This window comes from Aquarana catesbeiana, linkage group LG03 (genome assembly GCF_042186555.1).
Source record: "Aquarana catesbeiana isolate 2022-GZ linkage group LG03, ASM4218655v1, whole genome shotgun sequence".
NCBI classification, from domain to species: Eukaryota; Metazoa; Chordata; class Amphibia; order Anura; family Ranidae; genus Aquarana; species Aquarana catesbeiana.
In genome coordinates, this window is record NC_133326.1 from 52,820,223 (window position 1) to 52,848,047 (window position 27,825).

At 42.1% G+C, this 27,825-nt stretch overlaps 1 protein-coding gene across 3 annotated transcripts in view; it reads left to right on the forward strand.

The window, feature by feature from the left end:
* The window catches only part of ELL3 (elongation factor for RNA polymerase II 3), a 177,652-nt gene that overhangs the window by 76,738 nt on the left and 73,089 nt on the right, over window positions 1–27,825 (forward strand). For all 3 annotated transcript variants that reach the window (XR_012242760.1, XM_073618528.1, XM_073618529.1), the window contains exons 3-4: window positions 11,483–11,610; window positions 18,692–18,855. Coding sequence is in view for 2 of the 3 variants with exons in the window: in XM_073618528.1 (XP_073474629.1) it covers window positions 11,483–11,610; window positions 18,692–18,855 (292 nt within the window). In the remaining variant the exon portion in view is untranslated. The remainder of the gene's footprint in view (window positions 1–11,482; window positions 11,611–18,691; window positions 18,856–27,825) is intronic.

Genomic DNA, 27,825 nt, shown 5'->3' on the forward strand with positions numbered 1-27,825 from the left:
GAACCTACTTATGTGGGACCTACAGTGTGGACTATGGAAGAATTAGGCAGCCATCCATTGCTAATGTAGATTTGCAGAACCGTGGGTGTCAGTTTTTAAAGGGTGGAGGTGGAGGTTGATTTGGTAAAGAACTGTTCATTATTTGTCTGCTACAGTAAAAACTTTAAACATGTGGATATTTCTTATTTCGGGAGGTGGGCCTCAGGCCTGGAAAATGTGGCCAAAGATGGCGGAGTTTCTCCATGTTACAAATGTGTGTGTACCCTGTGCCATTCTTGCGCAGGGGGATAGTGGGAGGGGCCCCTGGCTGGCATGGCCATTGCTGGCGTTGACCAGGGCCCTGCTAACAGATGGATGGATGTTGCATTATTCAGACTTTTTAGTTTCATTCATCACTGAAAGTACAGAAAGCCCTGAACTTCCAGCGCTGGCACTTTACATTTAGGGCCCATTTAGGGCACTTTACATGTTGCAATCACAGATCACCTTGTATTCTATGAGAAAAATACTAGGTGTTTTATGAATGAATGAGGGAGAAGTCTAGAGATCCACTGTCTTTCACTGTATGAAAACTAGAACTATAAAGCTTCAGAAAAGCTCTAGAACTGTTAGCACCAGAAGTTTGGTACTTACGTTACTGTCAGGGATGAATTCAACTAAGAGTTTTTTCTCTGGGTGTAGCTTTAAAGTGGTAGTAAACCCACTTTTCCATCTTTTACCTCCAGGTAAGCCTATAATAAGGCTTATCTGTAGGTACTGTGAATGTCTCCTAAACTTGAACTGTTTAGGAGATATTCAGAGTGCATGCGGCCAATGTCGTCACCGGCTCATACGCTCTGAAGGTATACCCGTGCTGGACCTTCAGAGCCGTGCCGTAAACGGTGGCTCCAGCACGCATTCGTGGGAGTGACTTCATCGTGCCCTCGGCCACCCATGTAGCCAGAGGCCGCAAACCCAGAAGGAAGATGAGTGAAGATGGAAGCCCTCTCTGCGGTGACAGCATGATGCTGGAGGACTTCATTTTAAGGTAAGTCTCCCATAATGTGCTGGTATGCGATGCATACTAGCACATTATGACATTGCCTTGAAGGGGATTTTTTTTTTTCTTTAACTGCGGTTTACTACCACTTTAAAGATCATGGTTTATTGTCACATGCCTTTTTATATATAAATGATAAAAATGGGGATTTGAAGAGATAAATTGTGGATGAAAAAGTACCATTATACAGTACGCAATTGCTACAATTAATCCATATCATTCAGCTTCCTTTACCAAATCAGGAAAAACAGCACTGGCTTTCTTTCCCTCTCTCTGAATAACATTTCAAACTTGATGTGGCGCGGCTCTCTTATACTTGGTGCTGTGATCACAGGTCTGCACAGGGTAAAGGTAGCATTGACTGCAAGTCCATTCTGGGGGGGATGAGGGAGTATCTTCAGTCAGAGCCACCAAGTCAATATGTCATTGTCCTCATGCACACTGGGGTGTTTCGCCCTGGTGCATAGAATCTCTGCGTTTTGTTGCAGGCAGAAGGTTCAGGTGCACCATCCAGCTCCACTGTTGGCAGACTATAAAACTCTATGAGAGGCTGAAAGCTGCTGTGGCTGGACGGGGCTGGACGGTAGACTGAGTGTTACTGGGTATGCGCCCAGAAACGAATGTCCAGAAAATAAGCAGTCTGTGATCCTAACATTCGTCCCTGGGCATACTGTTCCGTTCAGCTGCAGCCTCTTTCAGCCTCCCATTGCGTTTTACAGGCTGCTGAGAGCAGAGCTGGATGGCGCACCTGTGCCTTCCGCCCACACCTAATGCTGGGATCTCATGCACCAGTGCTAAAAGTCCGGCATGTGTGAGACCTTCTTTGTACTTATTCCCTGTCCCCTAATCCAACCTTCCTCTGATTTGCAGAGTGAGTGGGGATCTTTTGTGGGGTTTAGGGAAAAGTGGTGCAGACCTTGTGTAAGCCAACCACATGAGTACATACCTCCCAACATTTTGAGATGGGAATGAGGGACACCTACTAGCGAACGTATGTAGGCAGAGGACACACCCCCTGTCACACCTCCTTAAAGGAGAATTAACCAAAAAGTTTAATTAAATCCACAAGGGCTTTTTTTTAACCACTACTATTCCTTTATATTGGCTTTTAAAATGTACAAATGCAGCAATTTAGAAATTGTAGGAAAGGTTTAGCACTGAGAAACTTTTTGAAAGATAAAAAGTTCATTTTATATACAACTATATAGATCAGATCAAAATGAGGGACAAATGAGGAGGAAAGAGGGACAGAGGGACATTGCTCCAAATCAGGGAAAGTCCCTCGAAATCAGGGACAGTTGGGAGCTATGTGAGTAGAGTCACATTTAGCTGTATAGCCATTTAACAAGCTGAGTGTATTTTGTGTGAGTCACAAATCTCCAGGGAGAGAAATGATTTAAACACCTGTACTTAGACCAGCATATCTAGAGCCACCAAGCTCCTGTATTCCAGGAGAACGTGTTGCAGCTTGAACACTGGGATAAAGCTCAGGATAGAATAAAAAGCCCCAGGCTTGAGGTCTGTTGAGGCGTGATCACATGGACTTAATGCATCCATCGCTGCTGCGACTTGTATGTAAAGGCTGGGTGATTAACCCTATATTTCCTGGCTGCTAGCAGCACCACCATGGATTTGCGTTGTGCATGGAAGGAAGGCTGTCAAGGCAAATAAGATTACCTTCTTCACTGCATAATGAACACAGATGTAAGACATGTTTTACCTAAAGAAGGGATGTATAAAAATAGATGCTAAACCAGAATATTTCCACATTTTGTTTTTCAAAATGTAACCAACCTTCTCTGTGTGCGGCCCACCTGCCTGCTCTCTTGCCATCCCCCACTCCACATGTTCCATGAATGGGCCTGTTTGCATTTAGGTTTAAAAAAGAAAACTGGCCTAGAAGAATACTTTAAGTGGATCCTGCCCCCCCTCCACTGCCAAATTTAGCCCTTTTTTTGAAGAATCGGCTTGGGTGTGGTCATTGCTGGATCCCTGGACAGGTAAGTGACCTTTTTTGGGGAAGCCTGGAGCTCCTCTTTAAGCTGACCATAGATGGATCGAAATTCGTCAAGTTCAGCAGGGAATGGCCAAATTTTGATTCATGTATGGATGCTCCTGTTTGACAGAAATCAATCTAATGATCGACTTCTGTGCAACAGGCAAGTTGGAAAAAAATTCTCAGTCAGTGGCTGCAGCTGCTGATTAGTGTATTCTGTTAGTGAAGAATCCGTGCTGTCAGAATACAAGGTCTCAGTGGGAAGGATTCTTTTATCCACCATATGTGGCCTGCTTTAGTTTCAACCAAGCTAATCATATTTTATAAACTTTCTGGTGCATTTGTTGAACAAATTGAACTCTACCCTATCCACATACAGGACAGCCCTCTGTGTGAGACCTAGGGATATATCTGTGATGGTTCTCATTTATCCAGGTCATTGTATAGCTCAGGGGTGTCAACCTTTTGACCTTCCTGGGCCATATTAGAAGAAGAGACAATGTCTTGGGCCACACATAAAATACACTAACAGTAACTAATGAACAGAAAAAGTCAGGCAGATCACAAGTTAATGATCACTGATATACATAATGTACCTATTTGAGTCATTGTTTTGCAATATTTTTTATTGTAAAATTTAGAGGGCAACAGAAAACTAGTGCGATATTTTACACTGTTTTTGATTAACACATTCATTTCTGGTTGGATGAATGGAGTAGCAATTCTCAATAAATTCTCAAGGTGCTCATGAGATATCTTGGTTCTAATTTTGCCCTTCGTGTGCTTCATTCTTGAAAATAGCTGCTCACAAATATAGGTGCTGCCGGAAACTGATGACATGAACAAGGCGTGATTGTGAAGAGTGGGATGGTTTTCTAATAAAAGTCCAGTAAAGAGACACTGTCAAATATTTATTTGGCCCAGTGTGTTTACTAAGTGTAAATGCATTTTTACAAAAAATTCCCCTAAAAATTCGACATCTTTAAGTAAGTTTATTATTTTGTGTTGGCCTGCATGCATAGCCGTCTTGGGCTACAGGTTGGACACCCCTGGTATAGCTAGTAGTAGTTAATTACATTCTACTGGAATAAGTGGCTTGGTAAACTACAAAATGTCTTCAACATCACAGAATAGGTCCAGTTGAATATGACTATCTACTACTGACCTGGGGATATATCTAGGAAAATGAGGTTTAAGCGTTCATTGGTTTTACAAGTGGCCCTGTTTAAAAATGTGCATATTTACAGCTATGTACCTTCCTGGAGGATAAGGCTAGTAGGTGCCTTCGTATGGTATATGCTCAACTATGTTCTAGACTCCCAATCGTGGTCACCCATGACTACCCGAAACGTTTTTTCCTTTTTTGGATAAAGTAGGGAAGGACTAAAACCCCTCTCAGTTTATGTTTTGCTGCCTGTGTCCTGTTGGGGAGATTTCCTTTAACTTGTCCTGGAGACACAACAGAAGGTAGGAGAAAATCAAGGTTAATTCCATTCTCAGACAGTTCCCACTGATGCAAGTGTCCCTACTGGAAAACTGACCCTCTGCTCAAAGATTTTGGATTACCTATCACTTTCTGCCCTGCTGACCATGGTCACCGTGACTAAATACAGATCTGTGCTGACATATAAAAAAAAAATAATCACAAAATAATGATAATCTGTCCTTCATAACAGAATTCAAGAGCACAGTGTGGAGCAAACAAAAAAGATTTGCAACCACGTCCATTACACACAGTTGAGTTGCAGAGTAATAATTTGCTGAACTGTGACAGTGGCAGTTTGTACTAACATGGCTGGGTGGTCGAGGGATGGCAAAGTCATGGCTCAGTTGTATGTTTTTACCACCTATGCACCAACCAATGTAAACGAGGTCTTATGTTGCAAAACTAGGAAGCTTCAAATTCAGTAGTAGCCTCCCTGACAGTATTCCCGAGTGTGGCTCGGGGTTAAATTTCAGCACCATTAGCGATAACCCCGAGCCACACTCGGGATTACATTGCAGGATCCTGGTGCGGTATACTTACCTTGTCCCCGGGATCCTGCGATGTCCCACCGCACTGTCTGCGGGCTCTGTCCTCCTCCGAAGCCTCTCTGTGCCAGGCTTTGTTCCCTGCAAGCGTCGCGACGCACGAGGGCAGAGCCTTTTACAAAAAATGTAAAAATCATAAAACATACAGTACACTGTAATCTTACAGATTACAGTACTGTATGAAATTATTTCAGATTCCTTTTGTCCCTAGTGGTTTGTCCAATGCCCTGCATACAGTTTTATATTATATATACTGTTCTTTCTTCCTGGAAATTTGAGATTGTCCATAGCAACCAAAAAGTGTCGCTTTACATTAAAAGTGGCTTTAGACCAGCTAGAAAACAGCGATAGTAAATTAGAACACTTGCAGAATTGAGCGATAGTGAATCGTGGGGAAATTTATTTTATTATTATTATATTATTATTTTTTTAAATTATTTATATTTATTTATTATATTATAATTTATGATTTTGTGTTTCAAACGTCATCATACCCGGGATATCTACTAGACTCTTGGTGGACAGATTTAAGTGTGTTATTGTAAAGAAAAAAAAAAACTTGCACAGTTTAGGAGATATTCAAAGTGCATGCAGCAGATTACATCATCGGTGCATGCGCTCTGAAGGTCCGGCTTACAGTGCCGGACCTTCAGAGCCCGTGCCAGAAAAGGTGGCTCCTGTGCGCAAACGTGAACCTGGAAGAAACACCAGGGGAAGATCAGCGCTAAGCGGGCGCCGTTGAAAGGGCTTTGTTCTAAGGTAAGTATTGCATAATGTGCCATTGTCTAACAGATTTTTTTTTTTAATTCTTCAGAGGTTTACAACCGCTTTAACGTAACTTTATTAAACCTCAAGAGCATACAGTAGCAGCCTCCTAATTCTATATGTTCAAGGATTTCATAGGGCTGCAAGAAAGATTTCCAAGGGGTTAATTTACTAAAACTACAGTGGCGGCCGTCCATTAAGGGCACAGTGGCGCTGCCCCCCTAATCCATGCGCCTGACCCCTAATCTACATGCAGGGCGCCGGACGCATGGATTCCAATGGGTTTTTTTTTTTTTTTTAATTTAAGCACATGATTAGAGCCTGAGGCTCTAATTGGCTTAAAAAAGGGTGGGGTCGGGGAGCAGAGCATCCTGCACCCTGAGCCCACCCAGTTGTGTAACAATAGCGAATTAATATTAGCTATTGTCTTCCTGAGTCTCCCGGCCAATCAGGCAGTGGGTGCTGAGACCCGATTAGCCAGGGAGTCTTAGGACCCACTTCCTGTTTGTCCGGGAGTAGAAGCAACGGCCCTGGAGCTGGGAAGACTCAAGGAGCTGCTCAGCCAGTGGTTCTCTCCAGCTGGGACTTGGCTTCCTCTTTCAGGGACAGCTCACCCGCAGCCACATCCAGCACTCCCCGGCTCAGACAGTGGAGGGAGGAGGAGGGGAGATCCGAGAGTCATCTCGGGACTCGTCATCTGCCTCCTAAGGTAAGGAGGCCTCTGATCGCCGCCACCCTGTCCATCTGTCTCCCGCATGGGGGGGTGTATTAGCCGGCCTCCCATCCGCCTCGTGGGGGGGTTTGCTGCCCCATCCAAAGTATTGAGCACCACCCGCCACTGCTAGAGCACTTAGAATGTGGTGCAGCTGTGCATGGCAGCCAATCGGCTTCTAACTTTAGCTTGTTCAATTAAACTTTGACGAAAAAAACCTGGAAGCTGATAGGTTTCTACGCAGAGCTGCACCAGATTTTGCACTCTCCAGTGTTAAAAAAAATCAACCCCCAAGTGTTCAGGGGCAGTTTAGATACTTTGGACGTGTATAAATGCATGTCAACCAAAGTACATATAGTAGTGATCATTTACAGACTGGTATGTTCTGGTTAGAGCGAATTATCATCACAGATGGGTGCTATCAACTATAACCAGCGATGCGTTCTTTATATTTTTCTTCCTCTGTGTTCATTTAATATACAAATACCATATTTGCCATTACAGAACAAACTGCAGCATAATCTTGACTCCAGCTGCATGAACGCACCTTTTGACATACAAACACCATTAGACTTATCTGAAGACTATTTACATAGTGAGAAGTATTCAATTGAATGTACCCATTAATCTACATTACAAGCCATTTTACCCATTTCATAGCTAGGAAAAGAGTATGGTTAAGTAAAGAAAAGCCGCCCAATTATTTACAATAGAACCTAATTTTGGAAGTCATTTTTTGATCCCATACTGCAGGTAGACATACATTTGTAAAAAGGCTATGAGATCCAAAGCCGAATGGTGTCCATGCCTACGTTCTTGTTGGTACAGAAGTGGAGCTTTTTGAGAGCAATTAATCAAATTTATCATTTTATGAACAAGGGAAACCGAGTATTAGAAATAATCATTGTGCACCCTGCAGTGATAGTACAAATTGTTAATGGCAACCCAAACGCGGTTAGCAGATGCATGTTTCGCCATGTGACAAATGTGCCAAAACACTCAGAGAAACTGTGTGACGCTCCATGCCCAAAAAGATTCTGGAGCTTCTTTGGCATGTTTGTCCCGTATAGGGCAGTTGAATAGGCTGCTATATGCGTGACGCGTAGAAAGATGCAAAAACATGCCACAAAAACCCACTAATGCGAACCTTGTGGGGCCTTGTACACATTTTTTTTTCTTTTAACTGTTGAACATGCAGTAAAAGGATTGTTCAGGGATCTTCGTTGATCAGTATTGGTATTACTGAGTTTCCAGAGTTTTTTGTAGTCATGATTCATACAATAAAAATGTCCTCAACATTTTTAAAGGCACCTTGGCGAAGTTGGTAAGGAGCTTAGTGCACAGGGATTTATCTATTTGTAACGGTGACTATTGTTACCAAGAATAATAGTGAGAGGAAATCCAAAATTTTAGAGTTGCCCCCACAACAAGAGGTAAAGGGAAATCTTCCAATGGGGACACCTGTTCTAGAGACAACTCTCTAAATGAGATTTCCCTAAATCGAGAGATTTCCTCAAACTTCCTGTTGTGTCTCTGGGACAGGGAAATCTTTTCAATAGGACATAGGCGGCAAACAATAAACTGGCAGAAGTTTTAACCCTTCCATACTCTATATAAAAAAAAATGTCTAAATGATTCTACATGCACTTTTAACCACTTGCAAACCGCCCACCATACATTTACTGCAGAAGGGCGACTGCACAAGATCACGTATCTGCAAGATGCAGTACTGGCCAAATGGTAATTAGTGAATGTGTTCGAAGCTGACAAACAAATATCTCTTATTTAAATATGTGTAAAATATTTTGGCTGTCATGAAATGATTCTGAACCACGTTCTACACCTAACACCTAATAAAAAATCAACAACTCATACCCTGTTTCCCCGAAAATAAGACCTAGCGTGATTGTCAGTGATGGCTGCAATATAAGCCCTACCCCCCAAATAAGCCCTACCCTGTTTCCCCGAAAATAAGCCCTACCCTGAAAATAAGACCTACAAGGACTTTAACTAGGGCTTATTTTGGGGGTAGGTCTTATATTGCAGCCATCACCGACAATCATGCTAGGTCTTATTTTCGGGGAAACAGGGTACCACCCTAGCAATGCATTGTGTTACATTTGGACATTTTATTAAATTCCCCCAAAAATTCTATGGTTGCAGAGTTGTTGAAGGACATCATGACTTTGGGGAATTTGGGGATACCCGAGCCAAACATCAGACAGAAATCATAGAAATTCAGTTGTCAGAGATTGTGCTTTTGTTGTAGTCTTGTGGGCAGGAAGAGACAAAACCTCCTGCCAGGAATTTGAGCCAATGGGTGATTCATAAGTACTTGTCCAAAACTGATATTGGAGAATACCTGTAAATCCAGCTATTTGTTAGCTGTTGATGGTGATTTAATCCAACTTTGAGTCGACAACGTGATTCAGCTAAAGCTCTCGCTTAGAAGCCCATGATTTTCTCTTTCACTCGAACCCCTCCTGAGGCTCTTGTCATTCTAATTGTGATTTCCCTTGTGCCCCTCTGTTTACAGATTGAGGACCCTGGTGGTTTTGTTGCCTAATTGTTGGGTTCTCCAAGGCGGCCCCCAAAGGAGATTCATAACAGTTTTCAACACTTTCACAGAGAAGGTTCACCTGAGCAAACAATCAATCCTATCTTCATTTTCCACCATTTTATTAGAACGCCAATTCCATGCTTTTTCAAAATATATTTATGCAAGTAAAAATAAATGAATGAAATATCACAAAAAAACAGAACCGCATAACCATGACAGACCAGTTGATGTCACAATTGAAGTTTGCATCAGTGTCAGAGTGTTAACAGCTGCATTGTATGTCCTTTGGGAGCGCCAACATCTACCTCAATGGATTCTTCTGTTGCAGGGAGGTCTGGGAATTCATCCACCAAATCTCATCTCTTTTCTCTATTATTAACATGTAAAGGTTGTTTAGCAGGTTCTTATATTCTTCGGTTATCCTAGAATAGAGAACAGCTGTCAGCTTACCAAAGATAGCGCTACCTTTGTCTTTGTTATTGAAAAGGAGATTCATAGTGATTTTGTACGTACTTTATTTATTATGACCAAGACTGAATACAAATATTATTTTTTAGTCCTGCTAATATGTAATATTGCATATTAACATTTGTATTCATCTTTGAGTCAGGTGGTGCTTTAGGTTTCTTTAACATTTTCTAGGCTCCTCATTTTCTTCTTTGATGTAAAAATTCTGTTTACAGAACTGAATTCTGGTTAAAGCAGTATTAAACCCAAAACCAAAATGTAATATATTGCAGTTTACCAATCATTAGATGGTGGTGGCTGCTTTTGTTTTCTTTTTTTCCTCAGAGTGCCCCCACTCTGGATGAATGAGCACAGGGGGCACATTTGGACAGCAGCATTGTCAGTCTGGGGAAGGGGAGTGTTAGATGTACTAGCAGATTTAAATATGCTAACACATTGAATTTGAAGCCAAACTCCAGCTAACACATTTTATAAGCAGGTACAACAAACTTTTTTTCTTTTGGGATAAAGGTTTTACATAAATGAATAAAAGCAGATTTTTTTGTAAGCACCCCTGTCAGGATTAAATGGTTTGTCTCATCCCTGTAACTGATACAATCTGCAAGTGAGCCAGTTTGAAAAACAACAGACTTACTAGAAATAACGGCAAGAAAGACTAAAAAAGAAAACTAATGCAGCTATCATATCTAAGAATTGGTAAGCTGCAATATAATACATGTTTACTCTTGGGTGTAGTACTGCTTTATCTATGATTATACAGTATATCATCACATTGGTGAGGCCGTTTAAATGCTTTCCACCTCTAATAAGCTTTTTAAACAGCTCCCAATCAGATCACAGTGCCTGAAAGATAGAGGGGGTTATTTACAAAAGGCAAACCCACTTTGCACTATAAGTGCAAACTACAAGTGCAAAGTGCACTTGAATTTGCACTGAAAGTGCACTTGGAAGTGCAGTCGCTGTAAATCTGAGGGGTAGATCTGAAATAAGGGGAAGCTCTGCTGATTTTATTATCCAATCATGTGCAAGCTAAAATGCTGAATTTTATTCTCCTTGCATGTCCCCCACAGATCTACAGCGACTGCACTTCCAAGTGCACTTTCAGTTAAATTTCAAGTGCACTTTGCACTTGTAGTGTGCACTTGTAGTTCAAAGTGGATTTGCCTTTCGTAAATAACCCCCATTATGTTGGTAGCATAATATAATAAAATTCTATAGTGCAATAACTAATGCAGCAATCACATCTATGAATTGCACACCTCCCAACATTTTGAAATAGGAATTATTATTATTATTATACAGGATTTATATAGATGAATGAGGGACACCTACTAGCAAATGTATGTAGGCATAGGACACGCCCCCTGCCACACCCCCTTAGAGGAGAATGAACCAAAATAAAAAAGTTAATTAAATCTACAAGGGCTTTTTTTTACCACTATTCCTTTATATTGGCTTTTAAAATTTACAAATGCAGCAATTTAGAATGTGGATAAAAGGTTTAGCACTGGGAAACACTTTTTGAAAGATAACAAGTGCATTTTATATACAACTGTATAGATCAGACCAAAATAAGGGACAAGTGAGGAGGTGAGGAGGAAAGAGGCACAGGGGGACATTGCTCCAAATCAGGGACAGTCCCTCGAAATCAGGGACAGTTGTAAGCTATAGAATCGGTACACTGCAATATAATAAATGTCTGCCTTTGGGTTTAATGCTGCTTTAAGCAATGGCCATGGGATAATTTAAACACCCAATGACTGGTGCACGCCCATACAGAAATGGCATTTGCCCAAGTAGCTTTTCCTGTTAAGATAAGGCTGTTTGCATGGTTGATCTTATTAAAAATTGCACATGAAACTTAATCATTTTCAATTTTAACATTTTTTTTTTCTTTCTTAAAACCAACAGTACATCAAGATTCCCTCTCCGGTTTCAGGCTCTGATGACAGAGTGCGAGTCTTTGCTTTCTACCTATCCAGGGAGATTAAGGATAAACCCCAGTCAAGCTTTGAGTGCATAAGACAAGGCACCACCTGGTGAGCACATTCATTATTCTTTGTCAGTCTGGTAAAATCTCACAAAACAGGAAGATTAGTCAAATACTGATGTTTGAATTCAGCTAGAAAATACTGAGGTTGATTTACAAAAACTGTAAAGTGCAAAATCTGGTGCAGCTCTGCATGGAAACCAATCAGCTTTTAGTTTTTTTTGCCAAATCCTAATTGAACAAGCTGAAGTTAGAAGCTGATTGGCTACCATGCACAGCTGCTCCAGATTTTGCACTCTCCAATTTTTGTAAAGCAACCCTACTGTGTCAACAGACTTTATGCCTCGTACACAAGATGAGAAAATCGGACAAAAAATACCCCTTTCGGAGCTATCTGAATATTAGTGCACAGCTTTCGAGAGCTGATCAAGACAGTTCATGCAAAAATATGCAAAAGCTGGACTCAGGAGTGCGCCCACATGGGTACCCCCAAGGAGAGCGCTTCTCCTAGGTGGTTTCCTGATCCCAGATCCCAGAACCCAGGACCCCAGAAGAGGAGGATGGGGGCCACTCTGTGCAAAATGAACTGCACAGTGGAGGTAAGTATGATATGTTTGTTATTAAAAAAAAACAGGGTTTAGTAACCCTTTAATGCATTCTATGCATTAAGAAAAAAAGCCTTCTGTGTGCAGCAGCCACCCCAGCCCCCCTAATTACTTACCTGAGCCCTGTCCAGCAATGTCCACGAGTGTCTCAGCCTTCCTAATTGGCTGAGACACAGCAGTGGTGCCATTGGCCCCCAATGCTGTCAATCAAAGTCAGTCAGCCAATCAGGATAGAGAGGGGGCGGGGACGAGTCTTAGCTCCATGTCTGAATGGACACAGGGAGCTGCAGCTCGGCTTGGGTGCCCCCATAGCAAGCTGCTTGCTGTGGAGGGACTCGACAGGAGGAAGGGGCCAGGAGCACAGATGAAGGACCTGAGAACCTGTTATTTTTATTGAAAAAAAAAAGAGACTTTACAATCACTTTAGGCCTATTTGAAGCGAACTAAAGCCATAATGCTGAATGTACACATACACAATTGTTGCAAAATACAGATAACTGATGGGCAGTTCAGCATTCAGTTTTGGAGCAATTCAAAGACTAGTGTCACTATAACAAATAGCAAGAGTCAGGAATTTTCAGCTAATTAGCGTTGATTTTTTTTTAGTAGCAGAGATACATTGGGCAAAATAGGGGGATAGTAGTCATTGGCAATCATTGATTATTTTCTGACATGAACAAAAAATGTTTCTCATCATAATGTGATGCTTCCCTTTAATACAATAAATAATAACAAACCCCTCCCGCTGTGTGTGAATCTTATGGATGTCTCTAAAATGTGTACAATTTTTGACCATAAGAAAAGCGTATTGGTGCTTTCCAAAATATCTGTCAGGATCACTTAAGTGCTCCTGCTCCTTATTCCAGCATCCAGGTTTTGGCTATTGCATTCCCCCTGTCTGTGTCTACCTGCAAGGTGATTGATATGGTCAGCCACCTGTTATAAGCAAGCCAAACACTCTGTCCCTTGCTTGTGATGGAGACAGTGATACCTGCGTTGTTCCTGATCGAGCCCCCCATTTGTCTGCTCTGTCTTGCTACTTTGGATTTCCCTGTATATGACCTGGATTGGATATTGGACTTTTCCCTGAACTCAGCCTGCCTTTTACCTGGGCTGTCATAGAACCATGCTATCTGTCTGCTAACTGCAAGTAGTCTGTTTGTTTGCTCAGTTCGCATCTGCCCTGGCGTGGTGACCAGGCACTATCGCATTGTGTATAAGTCCTGGGAGCAACCAAGTACCGGTAGGCCTGCTTGCCTTAAGGGAAAGGGGACTGCTATAGGTGAAGCACACAGTAGCAAGCTATAGTGTCTGACCTGCGTAGGGGTAGACGTGAAAATGTCCAAATTGGACCCAATTAGCCATTTTCCCTCCCCGGTGTCATGTGACTCGTTAGTGTTACAAGGTCTTAGGTGTGAATGGTGAGCAGGTGTGTTAAATTTGGTGTTATCGCTCTCACCCTCTCATACTGTCACTGGAAGTTCAACATGGCACCTCATGGCAAAGAACTCTCTGAGGATCTGAAAAAAATAATTGTTGCTCTACATAAAGATGGCCTACGCTATAAGAAGATTGCCAAGAGCCTGAAACTGAGCTGCAGCATAGTGGCCAAACAGCGGTTTAACAGGATAGGTTCTACTCAGAACAGGCCTCACCATGGTCGACCAAAGTAGTTGGGTGCATGTGCTCAGCATCATATCCAGAGGTTGTCTTTGGAAAATGGACGTATGAGTGCTGCCAGCATTGCTGCAGAGGTTGAAGCGGTGGGGGGTCAGCCTGTCAGTGCTCAGACCATACGCAGCATACTGCATCAAATTGGTCTGCATGGCTGTCGTCCCAGAAGGAAGCCCCTTCTAAAGATGATGCACAAGAAATCCCACAGTTTGCTGAAGACAAGCAGACTAAGGACATGGATTACTGGAACCATGTCCTTTGGTCTGATGAGACCAAATGAAACATACTTGGTTCAGATGGTGTCAAGCATGTGTGACAGCAGCCCAGTGAGGAGTACAAAGACAAGTGTGTCTTGCCTACAGTCAAGCATGGTGGTGGGAGTGTCATGGTCTGGTGCTGCATGAGTGCTGCCGGCACTGGGGAGCTACAGTTTATTGAGGGATCCATGAATGCCAACATGTACTGTGACATACTGAAGCAGATTATGATCCCCTTCCTTCGGAGACTGGGCCGTAGGGCAGTATACCAACATGATAATGACCCCAAACACACCTCCAAGATGACCACTGCATTGCTAAAGAAGCTGAGGGTAAAGATGATGGAACGGCCAAGCATGTCTCCAGACCTAAACCCTATTGAGCATCTTTGGGGCATCCTCAAATGGAAGGCGCAGGAGCACAAGGTCTCTAACATCCACCAGCTCCGTGATGGAGGATTGGAAGAGGACTCCAGTGGCAACCTGTGAAGCTCTGAAACTCCATGCCCAAGAGGGTTAAGGCAGTGCTGGAAAATAATGGTGGTCACACAAAATATTGACACTTTGGGCCCAGTTTGTACATTTTCACTTAGGGGTATACTCACTTTTGTTGCCAGCAGTTTAGACATTAATGGCTGTGTGTTAAGTTGCCCTTCCATGTCCACCTTGCTGCAAAGGCCAGTTATAGGTTGGGGTAGTTGCCAGTTGTACAGTTAAATGAATTTTGTTTGAGGTCCCTTGGCATGGGCACTGTGGTTTGCACATAGTGTGCAAACAAAACCCCCTTATTTAACGTAAATTAAGACTGGGCCAATTTGGTTGTTTTGCAGGCTGGCTGGTAAGTGTGCTGGGAAATATTTTATCTGTTTGTGATGTGCATTGCCCTTCCATGTGCACCTTGCTACAAAAGCCTGTTATGGGTTGAGGTGGTTGCCACTGTTTGTACTACGTATGAGTTACTCTGAGTTGTTTCACGTTACTTTGGCATTTAGATTGATTTATTTGGGTAAGAGAAGCAGTTTAGAGTCAAACAACTGCCTGTGAAAAATAACCCTAAGGGGAAGCTTTGGAATCTTGTGTTATGGGAAATAATTTAGTAACAGATAAACATATTCTGGATTTTATAGAAAACCAACATAAATGTCTAAAGCAGACGCCCACCTGTTGTGTGCTTTTGCTTTTTAAAACCATTATCTTTTAAAAATTAGCCCTTTGTATGTAATTTAGCATGTTCTATGTTTTGAGAAAATATTTAACTCACTAATGTGAATAGATAAACATAGATGTACGTGGAATAAGATTCAGACCAAATCATTTTCATATAGTTTACTTTTTTTTACAGACAAGGATCTATATTCCTATAGAAGTGTTTGATATTTGTCAAATCATGTTAAGCCATGGTAGCATATTGGAGGTAATGAAAAATCATCTTTATGAGGGATATTTAATTTAGCTTGAAGTTGGGAAACACTTAAAAAAAAAAAAAATCTAAAAAAAAAAAACAGCTTATACAGACATTTGCATTATTTGATTCATCCAAGGGTTTATTGGTGATGGGGATAGTTTAGTTACGTGAAATAATTTTCCATATGATCTGAAATATTATAAATAAATAGAGTACTGCAGAGCTGGACTTGCTCATATACTTCATATAGGATTGATTCGAATTTAATGAGAAGTAGCTACTGCAGCCCCTTATAGGAGCCAGTCATGGGCAAAAATACCCTGAGCAGCTCTGGATATACATAAATCTGGGGAAGTGTTTGCCCACAAGAATTGGTATGTACAGTATAATATTTCCATTGAGATGGTGAGTAGAGTTTTCCGTAGGAAGTCATTTGTAGACGTAGTTTGATCACAGTTGGAGAGGTTTTTGCCCACTCTATTATATTGCAAGCACAGCTTGTGAAATTCAATTCTGTTTGCGTATTAGAGGGGACTTTGTGGTTAGCGGAGACCTCTGTTAGGTATGTGACCTGTGTGGAGGCAGCTTTAGGTGCCCGCTATGAAGTACATACCTGCCTTCTTATTAGATTACAAGTGAACATAGGTTTATTTTTAAGTTGAGTAGCGTTTTATATATATATATATATATATATATATGTATATATATATATATATATATATATATATATATATATATATTAATACACCATATTGTCAAAAGTATTGGGACGCCTGCCTTTACACGCACATGAACTTTAATGGCATCCCAGTCTTAGTCCGTAGGGTTCAATATTGCGTTCCATCGGATTTTCCGACACACAAAGTTGGAGAGCAGGAGATAAAATTTTCCGACAACAAAATCCGTTGTCGGAAATTCCGATCGTGTGTACACAAATCCGACGGACAAAGTGCCACGCATGCTCAGAATAAATAAAGAGATGAAAGCTATTGGCCACTGCCCCGTTTATAGTCCCGACGTACGTGTTTTACGTCACCGCATTCAGAACGATCGGATTTTCCGACAAATTTGTGTGACCGTGTGTATGCAAGACAAGTTTGAGCCAACATCCGTCGGAAAAAATCCATGGATTTTGTTGTCGGAATGTCCGAACAAAGTCCGACCGTGTGTACGCCCTATAAGAGTTTCAACTCTTCCGGGAAGGCTGTCCAGAAGTTTTAGGAGTGTGTCTTTGGGAATGTTTGACCATTCTTCCAGAAGTGCCTTTGTGAGGTCAGGCATTGATGTTGGAAGGGAAGGCCTTCTCCACTCTAATTCATCCTAAAGATGTTCTATCGGCTTGAGGTCAGGACTCTGTGCAGACCAGTCAAGTTCCTCCATCCCAAACTCGTTCATCCATTTCTTTATAGATTTTGCTTAGTGCACTGGTGCGCAGTCATGTTGGAACAGGAAGGGGCCATCCCCAAACTGTTCCCACAAAGTTGGGAGCATGAAATTGTCCAAATGTCTTGGTATGCTGACGCCTTAAAGGGGTTGTAAAGGCAGAAGGTTTTTTAACTTAAAGGGGTTGTAAACCCTCATGGTTTTTCACCTTAATGCATTCTATGCATTAAGGTGAAAAACCTCCTGTCATGTACCAGCCCCCCAGTGCCCCCCTTATACTTACCTGAACCCTGTCTCTCTCCGGCCGGGAACGAGCACACCAGCTCTAGCTGGTGTCTTGTGTCCTGATTGGATAGATTGATAGCAGGGCAGCCATTGGCTCCTGCTGCTGTCAATCATATCCAATGACGCGGGGGGTGGGGCCAAGTCCGGCTTTCTGTGTCTATGGACGCAAAAGCTGGACTCAGGAGCGCGCCCGCAAAAGTACCCCCAAGGAGAGCGCTTCTCCTAGGTGGTTTCCCGATGCAGGGAGAAGCTGCTAGCACAGTTGGGGACCCCAGAAGAGGAGGATGGGGGCCACTCTGTGCAAAACGAACTGCACAGTGGAGGAAAGTATGATATGTTTTTTTTTTTTAAATAACACGAGGGTTATTTGCACTAAGATAAAAAGCCTTCTGTGTGCAGCCCCTCTCAGCCCCTTAACACTTACCTGTCTCACTCTCTGTCCAGCGCTGTCCATAAGTGTCTCAGCTGTCCGAGATTCTCCCTCCCTGATTGGCTGAGACACAGTAGCGGTGCCATTGACTGCTGGTGCTGTCAATCAAAGTCAGCTAGCCGATCAGGATAGAGAGGGGACAGGGCCTGGTTGGGGCTCCGTGTCTGAATGGACACAGGGAGTTGTGACTCGGCTCAGGTGCCCCCATAGCAAGCTGCATGCTGTGGGGGTCACTGAACAGGAGGGAGGGGCCAGGATCACATAAGAGAGACCCAAGATGAGGAGGATCCGGGTTGTTCTGTGCAAATCCACCACACAGAGCAGGTAAGTATAACATGTTTGTTATTTTTATAGGAAAAAAAAAACGAGACTTTACAATCACTTTAAGAGTTCACTTCACTGGAACTAAGGGGCCAAGACCCCTTGAAAAACAACTCCACACCATAATCCCCCCTCCACCAAATGATTTGGACCAGTACACAAAGCAAGGTCCATAAAGACATGGATGAGCAAGTTTGCACAGAGTCCTGACCTCAACCCAATAGAACACCCTTGGGATGAATTAGAACGGAGACTGCAAGCCAGGCCTTCAAGTCCAACATCAGTGCCTGACCTCACAAATGCCCTTCTGGAAGAATGGTCAAACATTCCCATAGACACACTCCTAAACCTTGTGGACAGCCTTTCTAGAAGAGTTGAAGCTGTTATAGCTGCAAAGGGTGGGCCAACTCAATATTAATCCTATGAACTAAGACTGCCATTAAAGTTCATGTAAAGGCAGGTGTCCCTTTACTTTTGACAATATTGTGTGTGTTTGTGTATATAATATATATATATATATATATAATATATATATATATATATATATATATATATATATATATATCTACACACACACACACACAGACTCTGCATTGACAATTGCATGTTGAATATTTTACTCCCAGATAAAAGAGTACCTCTTTGAAGGTCTGCTACTGGCTTCATAAAAGCACACAAAACACCAGGAGCGTAATGCTGATGCAAAGATTGTATTGATTGTCAGTATAACACAATCCTCAGACATTTTATTGATTCCTTTTTTTCATTTAGGACTGGAGAGAAACACCTCAGCTGTATTGGCACAATACAAGACAAGATAACTGTGTGTGCTACTGATGAGTCCTACCAGTTAACCCGAGATCGTATGTCCCAAGTAGAGAAGGAATCATGGAGCAGGACTGCCATTGAGATTAAACCCGAGGCATCTCATCGAAGTATGTATATGTGTGATGTTCATCAGTTTCATAACAAGACCATATGAGTAATCTTGGTGTATATAATATGTGTGCTGCATTCTTAATGATACCTCAGTAATTGGGGCAATGTTACCTACTCACATTTGCATCACTCCTTCCGTATCCCAAGGCCAATAACATGCTACAGCAAAGGCTTAGACTGCCTTGAGCAGAAGTTTAGCCAGCAGAGTGTTCCACCTTGCATTAGTAATGAAACGGTATGCTAGAAGGTTATTGAAGTTTGCAGTCTGCTAACCACCCACTTTGTTATTGCACAATATGAACCCGGCTGCTAGTTTCAGGTCAGCAATTCTCTGTGTAAATATAAGCTTGCTAAACTTTTTACACATGCATTTGTCTTCCTTCAATAATCAGAAGAATGCTGTTCTTGATTTAAAGGAGAAGTTTGAGGCATGTAAAAAAATAAAATAAACATACATACCTCTATGCTGTGGCATCGGTGTGATGCTGCAGCTGTCCCACGTCAGCTCTAGGACCAAGAACTGAGTGATCACATGACCGCTGACCACTCAGTCCTTGGTCTGCTCATAGCAGAGAGCAGTGACTGTCAGTCATCGGCTCTCCGCTTTGCTCCCCCAGCACTCACCAGAGCGCCGGGCTGGGGAGGGGACGAGCGCAGCTGACTCTAAATCTCAGCCTCACGCTGAGAGGCAGGCAGCTGGGTGGATCCCAACAGTATTGTCAGGAGATAGCTGCCATAACCACGGTATCTTTTAAAACAGTGGGCGGTCCACTTTCAGATAAAAGTGGTCTCTGCGGCGGGTTCGCTGCAAGATCACATTTATCGGGGGCAGGAGAGGTGCCCCCCTCCCGCCGCTCCCCAGAGGTCTCCGCCGCTTACCAGAGCCGTCGCTAGCAACGGAGACAATCGGGTCCTTTCCCTTCTGAGACATGCAGTCGAGTGAGGGAAAGATGGCCCCTACTCAGCTCCATACCATTGGATGATGGAAGCGACATCAAACGTCACTTCCGCCCAATGGTCTTAAAGCGGAGTTCTACCCAGAAATGGAACTTCCGCTTTAAGTGAAGGTGACCGTCTGACATGCCACATTTTCCATGTTTTTTTTTGGGGGGGGGGGTTAGCGGATACCCTCTTTTTAGAGTCATCCAGCTCCCATTTCCTCCCGGGGCTCTGCGGCGCCCGAAGGAAGTTCACCTCTCCCCCTCCCTCTCTGCAATCTTCTGGGACATGTCCCAAAAGATTGCCCGGGCCAATCACAGCGTGGCTCGCGCATGTACAGTGCATGCCGGCTGTGAAGCCGCAGCCGGGTGCCCACAGTCAGAATGCCAGAGCCGTGGAGAGGAGAGGGTGAGGAGCGGGGCTTTGTTTGCCTGCATCGCTGCATCGTGGGACAGGTAAGTGTTCGATTATTAAAAGTCAGCAGCTACCCTTTTTGTAACTGCTGACTTTAATATGGGTGGAACTCCGCTTTAAAGGGGAATTTTTTTTTATTGCTTTTAAGTGAAGAAATAAGAAAAAAAAATCGAAAGTGCCCCAGCCCGCCAAGCTCGCGCGCAGAAGCGAACGCATACGCAAGTCGTGCCCGCACATGTGAGGTATTGCCACGATCATTAGAGCGACAGCAATTCTAGCACAAGACCTCTTCTGTAACTCAAAACTGGTAACCTGTAGAAATTTTTAAACGTCGCCTATGGAGATTTTTAAGGGTCAAAGTTTGTCGCCATTCCATGAGCGGGTGCAATTTTGAAGCATAACATGTTGGGTTTCAATTTACTTGGTGTAACATTATCTTTCACAATATAGAAAAAAACTGGGCTAACTTTACTGTTGTCTTAGTTTTTTATTTAAAAAAGTGTATTTTTTCCCAAAAAGTTGCGCTTGTGAGGCCGCTGCGCAAATACGTTGTGACATAAAGTATTGCAACGACCGCCATTTTATTCTCTAGGGTGTCTGAAAAAAATAATATATAATGTTTGGGGGTTCTAAGTAATTTTCTAGCAAAAAAAAATTATTTTAACTTTTATTTATATTTATATATATATATATATATATATATATATATATATATATATATATATATATATATATATATATATATATATATATATATATATATAACAAGTTTGAAAAATAGGCCTGGTCCTTAGTTAAGCTGACAAAAAAATAAAAGATAAAAATAAATTGGAAGCTGATTGGTTTCTATGTAAAGCTGCACCAGATTTTGTACTCTCCAGTATTAGTAAAATAAACCCCATTGTCATTTGAGGACACCTGTTCTTTAATTCCTGTATTTCATCTGCACAATTTTTTTAGGGTTTTGGCTAAAATTTGTTTGCCTTCCAAACGGAAAAAAATCACTTTTTTTTGTTGTCGGATAGTTAGGCCATCTATCCTTTACTATGTATTATACATTTTGCATGGCAATTTTGGGATTATATTGTCCCACAAAAAAGCACCCCCACCCCCCCACCCATGTCTCCGATAGCCTTGTCAGCTCAGTTTGGTGTGGCTCTAATATTTATCACTGCCACTAGCATTTTTGTGAACTAAATTTTCACTCCTGTAAATATTCTCATACTGAGCCATAGCAAAAAAAACAAAAAAGTAAAAACTGTGAACAATGAGTTAAAATTTGTGAAAAACAAGCTCTGGGAAGAATTAAACCTGGTCTTAGTTCTTCCATAGTAATTTGCATGCTGTGAAAACAAGATCAGAAAAGATTATACGTTTTAAGCACTGCATCAGTGCCAGGAAGGAGGTCGGTAGCTCTGGATGCTTAGATGGCCAACAGTAAAAAGTAGTAATGTTTTTTCATGCCATTTCTAAAGCAATTTGCATCACATTTAGACCAAACTCATCCAGGACCCTTTTTTTTTGTCCGCACCAGAATGGGATCGCATGGGTGTTCACGTCCATGCAATCTAAATTCTATCCAATTTCACAGTTCGCACTGCGATCTGCTAACCGATCTGCGGATGTAATTAACTTTGTATTAACACTGGCAGCGGTTCGCAGGGGGCAGAGAAACAGACCCAAAGCATAATGTTTCCACCTCCATGCTTGACTGAGATGGTGTTCTTAGGGTCATTGTCAGCATTTTTCATCCTCCAAACACGGTAAGTCGAGTTAATGTCAGAGAGCTTATTTTTGGTCTCATCTGACCACAGTACTTTCTCCCAATCCTTCTCTGAATCATTTAGATGTTCATTGGCAAATTTCAGAGGGGCCTGTACATGTGCCTTCTTGGGGAGGGGGACCTTGTGGCTGCTGGAGGATTTCAGTCTATGGTATTGTGTTACCAATGGTTTGTTTGGTGAATGTGGTCCTAACTGCCTCCACATCATTCACAAGCTCCTCCCGTGTAGTTCTGGGCTGATCCCTCACTTTTCTCATGATCATCCTCACCCCATGAGGCGAAAGCTAGCATGGAGCTCCAGGCTGAGGGCGATTGATGGTTATTTTGTATTTCTTCCATTTGCAAATAATCGCTCTAACAGCTGTCTCCTTCTCACCAAGCTTCTTGCTGATGGTCTTGTAGCCCATTCCAGCCTTGTGCAGTCCTACAGTCTTATCCCAGATGTCCTTTGACAGCTTCTTGGTCTTGCCCATGATGGTGAGGTTTTCAATGGAAAAAAGATATTATGTGGGCAGGTGTCTTTTATACACATAACTAGTTGTTGTTAGGGTCACCTTCTTAAATTGACAGGACTAAGTTGTGTACCACATGAGCACATACTGTAGCCAGTCTGTGGGAGACAAAATTATTGTTGGTTGGTAGGGGATCAAATACTTATTTTACTCACTGAACTGCAAATCAATTTATAACATTAGTATCGTGATTTTTCTGGCTTTTTGGTTAATATTCATCGCTATCATTTAAAATACACCTATGATAAACAATTATAGACCCTTCATTTCTTTGTAAGTGGGCAAACTTTCAAAATCTGCAGGATATCAAATAATTATTTTTCCCACTGTATGTCAGTGGTTACTTATTCGAGAGGCAGAAATTTCTCCTCGCTCAAGGAATTCTTGTCACCTTTGGAGGAACACTGGGGTACTAAGGAACCCTGGTTGAGAAACTGATCTAGTGTAATATATTTCTGATTGCCGAAATCAATTTTAGGGTCATCTGCATAATTGCTGACATATAATCACTCAAATCTAAACAGCTCAAGTTTAGATATTGATAATCACTAATAAATGCAATTTTTGATAAATATGAGGAGCCACCCAATCCTCCATTTGCATATCATATTGCTAAGCACTATTTGTATCAAAATTGAGCGAAAAACAACTAATTCTGTAAAGAAATAAAGGTTTGGACATCAGTAGGAGCCATTCTGTCTTTGTTTTTACCCTCTAAAGCCTTGTATACACGATCGGATTGTTGGCCAACAAAACCGTGGACTTTTGTCCGAAGGGCGTTGGCCCAAACTTGTCTTGCATACAAACGGCAAGGAATTGTTGGCCAACAAATACGAATGTAGTGACGTACTACGTTGTTTTTCAGCTTTTTAGCACCACCCTTTGGGCTCCTTCTGCTAATTTCGTGTTAGTAGAAGTTTGGTGAGCGTTGATTCGCACTTTTCATTTTGTACTTTTCATTTCGCGCTTTTCAGTTAGTTTCTGAACGGCTGATTGTCAACCAGACATGGAGGCGATCACGCGTTATTTATTATTGGCCTTGGAGTTATTGCTTTGACCCAAGTCCTGTCCAGGAAGAGGAGGGGAAGGAGGATTACTTGGACCAAAAATTGGTTGCTTTATTAATCTTGACCAATTATGTCATATACCTTTGCTGCGGGAGCTCCAGGAGAATAATCCGGATGATTTTACAGAATTATCTCCGGATGACGGACCCCTGCTTTCACCAACTCTTGGCATTGTTGACCTCCTATATTAAGAAGCAGGACACATGCATGAGGCTTTTATTTTATTTTTTGGTTGAATAATGATTTGATTTGGTATATTTTCTATATTTTTGGATGCATAGAATGCACTTTTTGGTTAAGTTCTATTGGCAGATAGCATGTCTAATTTTTATGTGTTTTACTTCAAATGACAGTTTGGGAGTAGGCAGTTACATTTTAAAAAATACAATGTAAAATTAACAAGGGACACCAACATAGTTGTATCTTTGATCTTAAAAACTACGGGATAATGGTGTTATGGTAACTTGCACCAAAAAAAAAAAAAAAAAATAAGCATAATAATATTATTCTTGATATCACTAGAAAAAAAAAGCCTTTGAAAATTTGTTTGCATTAACTCCATCAGTATCACCAGCAAAGCAACTTCATTATTATCCCATTAAAGAAGAAGAGAATCATGCGCTGCATTTCGAGATTTCATAATTTGCCAAGTCACAAATGTTAATCCTCCATTACAAGCGCTAGTTTACAAGACCGACCGCTTCTGGCTCGTTCCTGCTTCAGAGCATGCGTGTTTGTACTTTGGACTTTTGTCCGACGGACTTGTGTACACACGCTCGGAAAATCCGTCAACACACATTTGTCCGCAGAAAATTGTAAAACCTGTGATCCAACATTTGTCTGCGGAAAATCCAACAACAATTGTCCGATGGACACATGGTCGGATTTTCCGCCAACAGCCTGTCATCATTTCCCATCGGAAAGTCCGATCGTGTGTATGCGACTCGACACTAAGGCTTCATGCACACTGGACGTTATAAAAAGCCAGTAGCGTTAGCTATAGCAAAGGTGTAGCTGTAGAATGAGTTTTGCTGCGTTTTTGCAGTAGCGTTTTTACCGTTTTTTAGGTTTAGCGTTTTATTGCTTTTTTGTAACAAAACTATACTCCTTCAAATGCTTGTGGCTCAAAAACGCTGAATAAATGCAGAATAGTTGAGTTTTTCAGCGTTTTTCAGGATTTTTAAGCTTAGAGAATTTTTACAGCTGAAAAACTCCTCTTAAAACCCACTAACCCACTAGTTCTTGGGATTTTTTTCCAGCCAGAAAAGGCTCCTGCCAAAAACTGCTGATAACAGCCTATGTGTGCATGGACACATATGATAACATGCTGGGGAATTTATTGACTGCAGAAAAAAAACGCCTGAAGCCAAAAACAGCAGCAGTAAGGCCTCATGCACACTGATAAAATCTTAAAATCGCTAACCGCTGAAAAACATGGCTATTCTGCGTTTATCAGCGTTTTTTAAGCCATAAGCCTTTGAGGGGGTATAGTTTGTTAAAAAAAAGCTATAAAACGGTACAACTAAAAAACGTTAAGAGCACTACTGCAAAAACGCTGAAAAACTCATTCTACAGCTACAGATTTCTACATGCACATTGGACATTTTTATAGCTGCTGTTTTTGGCTTCAGGTGTTTTTTTTCTGTAGCCAGTAAACTCCCCAGCATGTTATCCTATGTGTCCATACACACTCAGGCTGTTATCAGCATTTTTTGTCAGACACATTTTCTGGCTGGAAAAAAAACAAAAAAACAGAACTGTGAAACCAACGAAAAGGCACACAAAAATGATGCTGGTTGTCTGGAGTGAGATATCAAAATTAGGGTTGCACCGATACAGAGTACTTGAACTCGTGCAAATGCTCCCGATAACGATACATTTGGGTGCATTTTGAGCCCATACAAATTGAATAGGCTCAAATCGCACTGCAAAGAATTGCATGCGATTTGAACAGGAATGCGGTGCGATACCTGTGCGAATCACATGTGATTTTCCCCCACCACTCCTGTGTGATCCCAGTATAGAAAGACAAGGAAAGCAGCATTTAAATCCAGCAATGGGTAAACACACAGTTTATTAAAATGTTTTATCACAACTCACATGTTAAAAGTACATAATATATCTTGCATGTCAAATCCAAAACCACTCCCTTTTGCAGTGCCCACAGGGCTGGGGGAGGTGTATAGGCGATTTGCCCCCCCAGCTGACTTCACTTCCGCCCTATATCTACAGGAGTCCCGGGAACTTCCTACATCTCCTCCAGCTCTGTGAGCACTGCAAGCGGTTGTGGTTTTGGATTTGACATGCAAGATACATGATGTACTTTTAACATGTGAGTTGTGATCCCCAGACAACGTCTTTTTGAAACGAAACGTATGTCGGGAGGTTGACGTGCTGACATCATCGGGGTGTACCTCGTATGCGGACGGGTGTCTGCAAGCCGGCCGGCAATTTTTCTATGGATGTTTTTATCTGCAGTTCCATGTAAATGCAATTTTATTTTTAATAAACCTTTGTTATACTGATTCACACTATGGTGAGCTTCTCTCCATTTTCCTGGGTCTCTGATTGCTGCCTGCCCGTATATCCATTGAACTGAGATATCCTGGCTTGCCTTTGGTGTAACCACAGAGGGGTGCTGCAGCTGGATTGATGTCCAGACATTGACCAATCATACAGGCTTGCTAAAGCTTGCCCTCCGGTAAGCGTGCATTTTATGCGGTGGTGGATCACATCAGACAGTGGGATTTGAGCCCATTTGTTTTGTATGGGCTCAAATCGCACTGCAAAGGTATCGGCAAGTACTTAACGGAACAAATCCGTGCTCGTACTCACCGGTAAAAAACCTGCTTCGGTGCAACCCTAGTATTTACCAGAATTCCATATTTTTAGGGTGTGTTTTAAAAAGGGGCTAATGGTGAGTGGGCGAGAGGCAGGAGGGGTCCAGGGGAGAGATTATATATTGATGGGGGCAATATAAGCAGATTTCAAGTCTACCCACAAAGGGGCTTCCCTTCGTAAAAAAAAAAAAACGGTATCCATGCAATCCTAATCAAAATCATCATCAAAATCATTTACATAAAGTTACCCCACCCCTACCTCCGACACAGGTTCACAAACTGAAACAAAATTACCTACAGGTATATTTAGATATCGAACAGTTCTACAGTTAGGCCCCTTTCACACTTGTGCGACTTGTCCTGCGACTTGGGTCTGCAAAGTCACATGACAAGTCATACCCCATGATTTCCAATGAGTACCATTCATATCGGTGAGACTTCAAAGTAGTCCCTGTACTACTTTGGTCCGACTTTGATGTGAGTTAAAGTGGTTGTAAACCCTTAAAGACCATTTTTACCTACATGTAAACCTAGATTAAGGCTTACCTGTAGGTGCAAGAAATATCTCCTAAGCCTACATGGTTTAGGAGATATTTCCAAAAAACAGGCACCGACGTGTATGGCGCATGCGCTGTAGACAATGGCGCGCAGGCGCACTGAGCGTGCCGTCTCTGACGGTGATCATGCCGTTAGTGGCAACACCAATGCGCATGCACGGGAGTGACGTCATCACGGCTCCAGCCAATCACAGCGCAGGAGCCGCAATACCCGGAAAGAAGATGGACACTTCGTTGGAGAAGGGACAGCGGTAACATCGCAGGCTCCCTTGTCAGGTAAGTGACACATAATGGGCTACTATGTGATGCATAGTAGCCCATTATGCTTTAGCTTTGCAGGGAAACAAAGAGGAAGTAAACTCATCAGGGTTTACTTCCTCTTTAAGGTCCATAGACTTCAACTTTACACAGGCATTCCCTGAAATCGTAGCAAAATTGCGGCTGTAAAACTGTGGCAAAAACGTGCGACTTTGAAGTCGCAGTAGTGTGAAAGGGGCCTTAGGAAATATAGAAACATATTTGCTTAAACTGCAGTTCTTTTTCATATGAATGACTGTGTAGCCACCCTGATGATCCAGGAGACGTGAGCAATAAAGATTCTGCATGATCTGATAAAGATGTGTTTGCTACAAGGGCCGGGTGATTGCGGTCCATATGGTCTATGCATGTTTACACTCTTTGCATTCATCCTTAGAGCTAATGACTCATTTATGAGGCAGCAATCAAGACATATTCTGCCTGTACACTGTGAATGACCATCAACACAAGTTTCACCTTCCAAGAAGGACTGACTGCCATTAGGCTGAACTGAACCTTCATGCAGTGGAATAGCTGCAGGCTGTGATCGCTCCCAA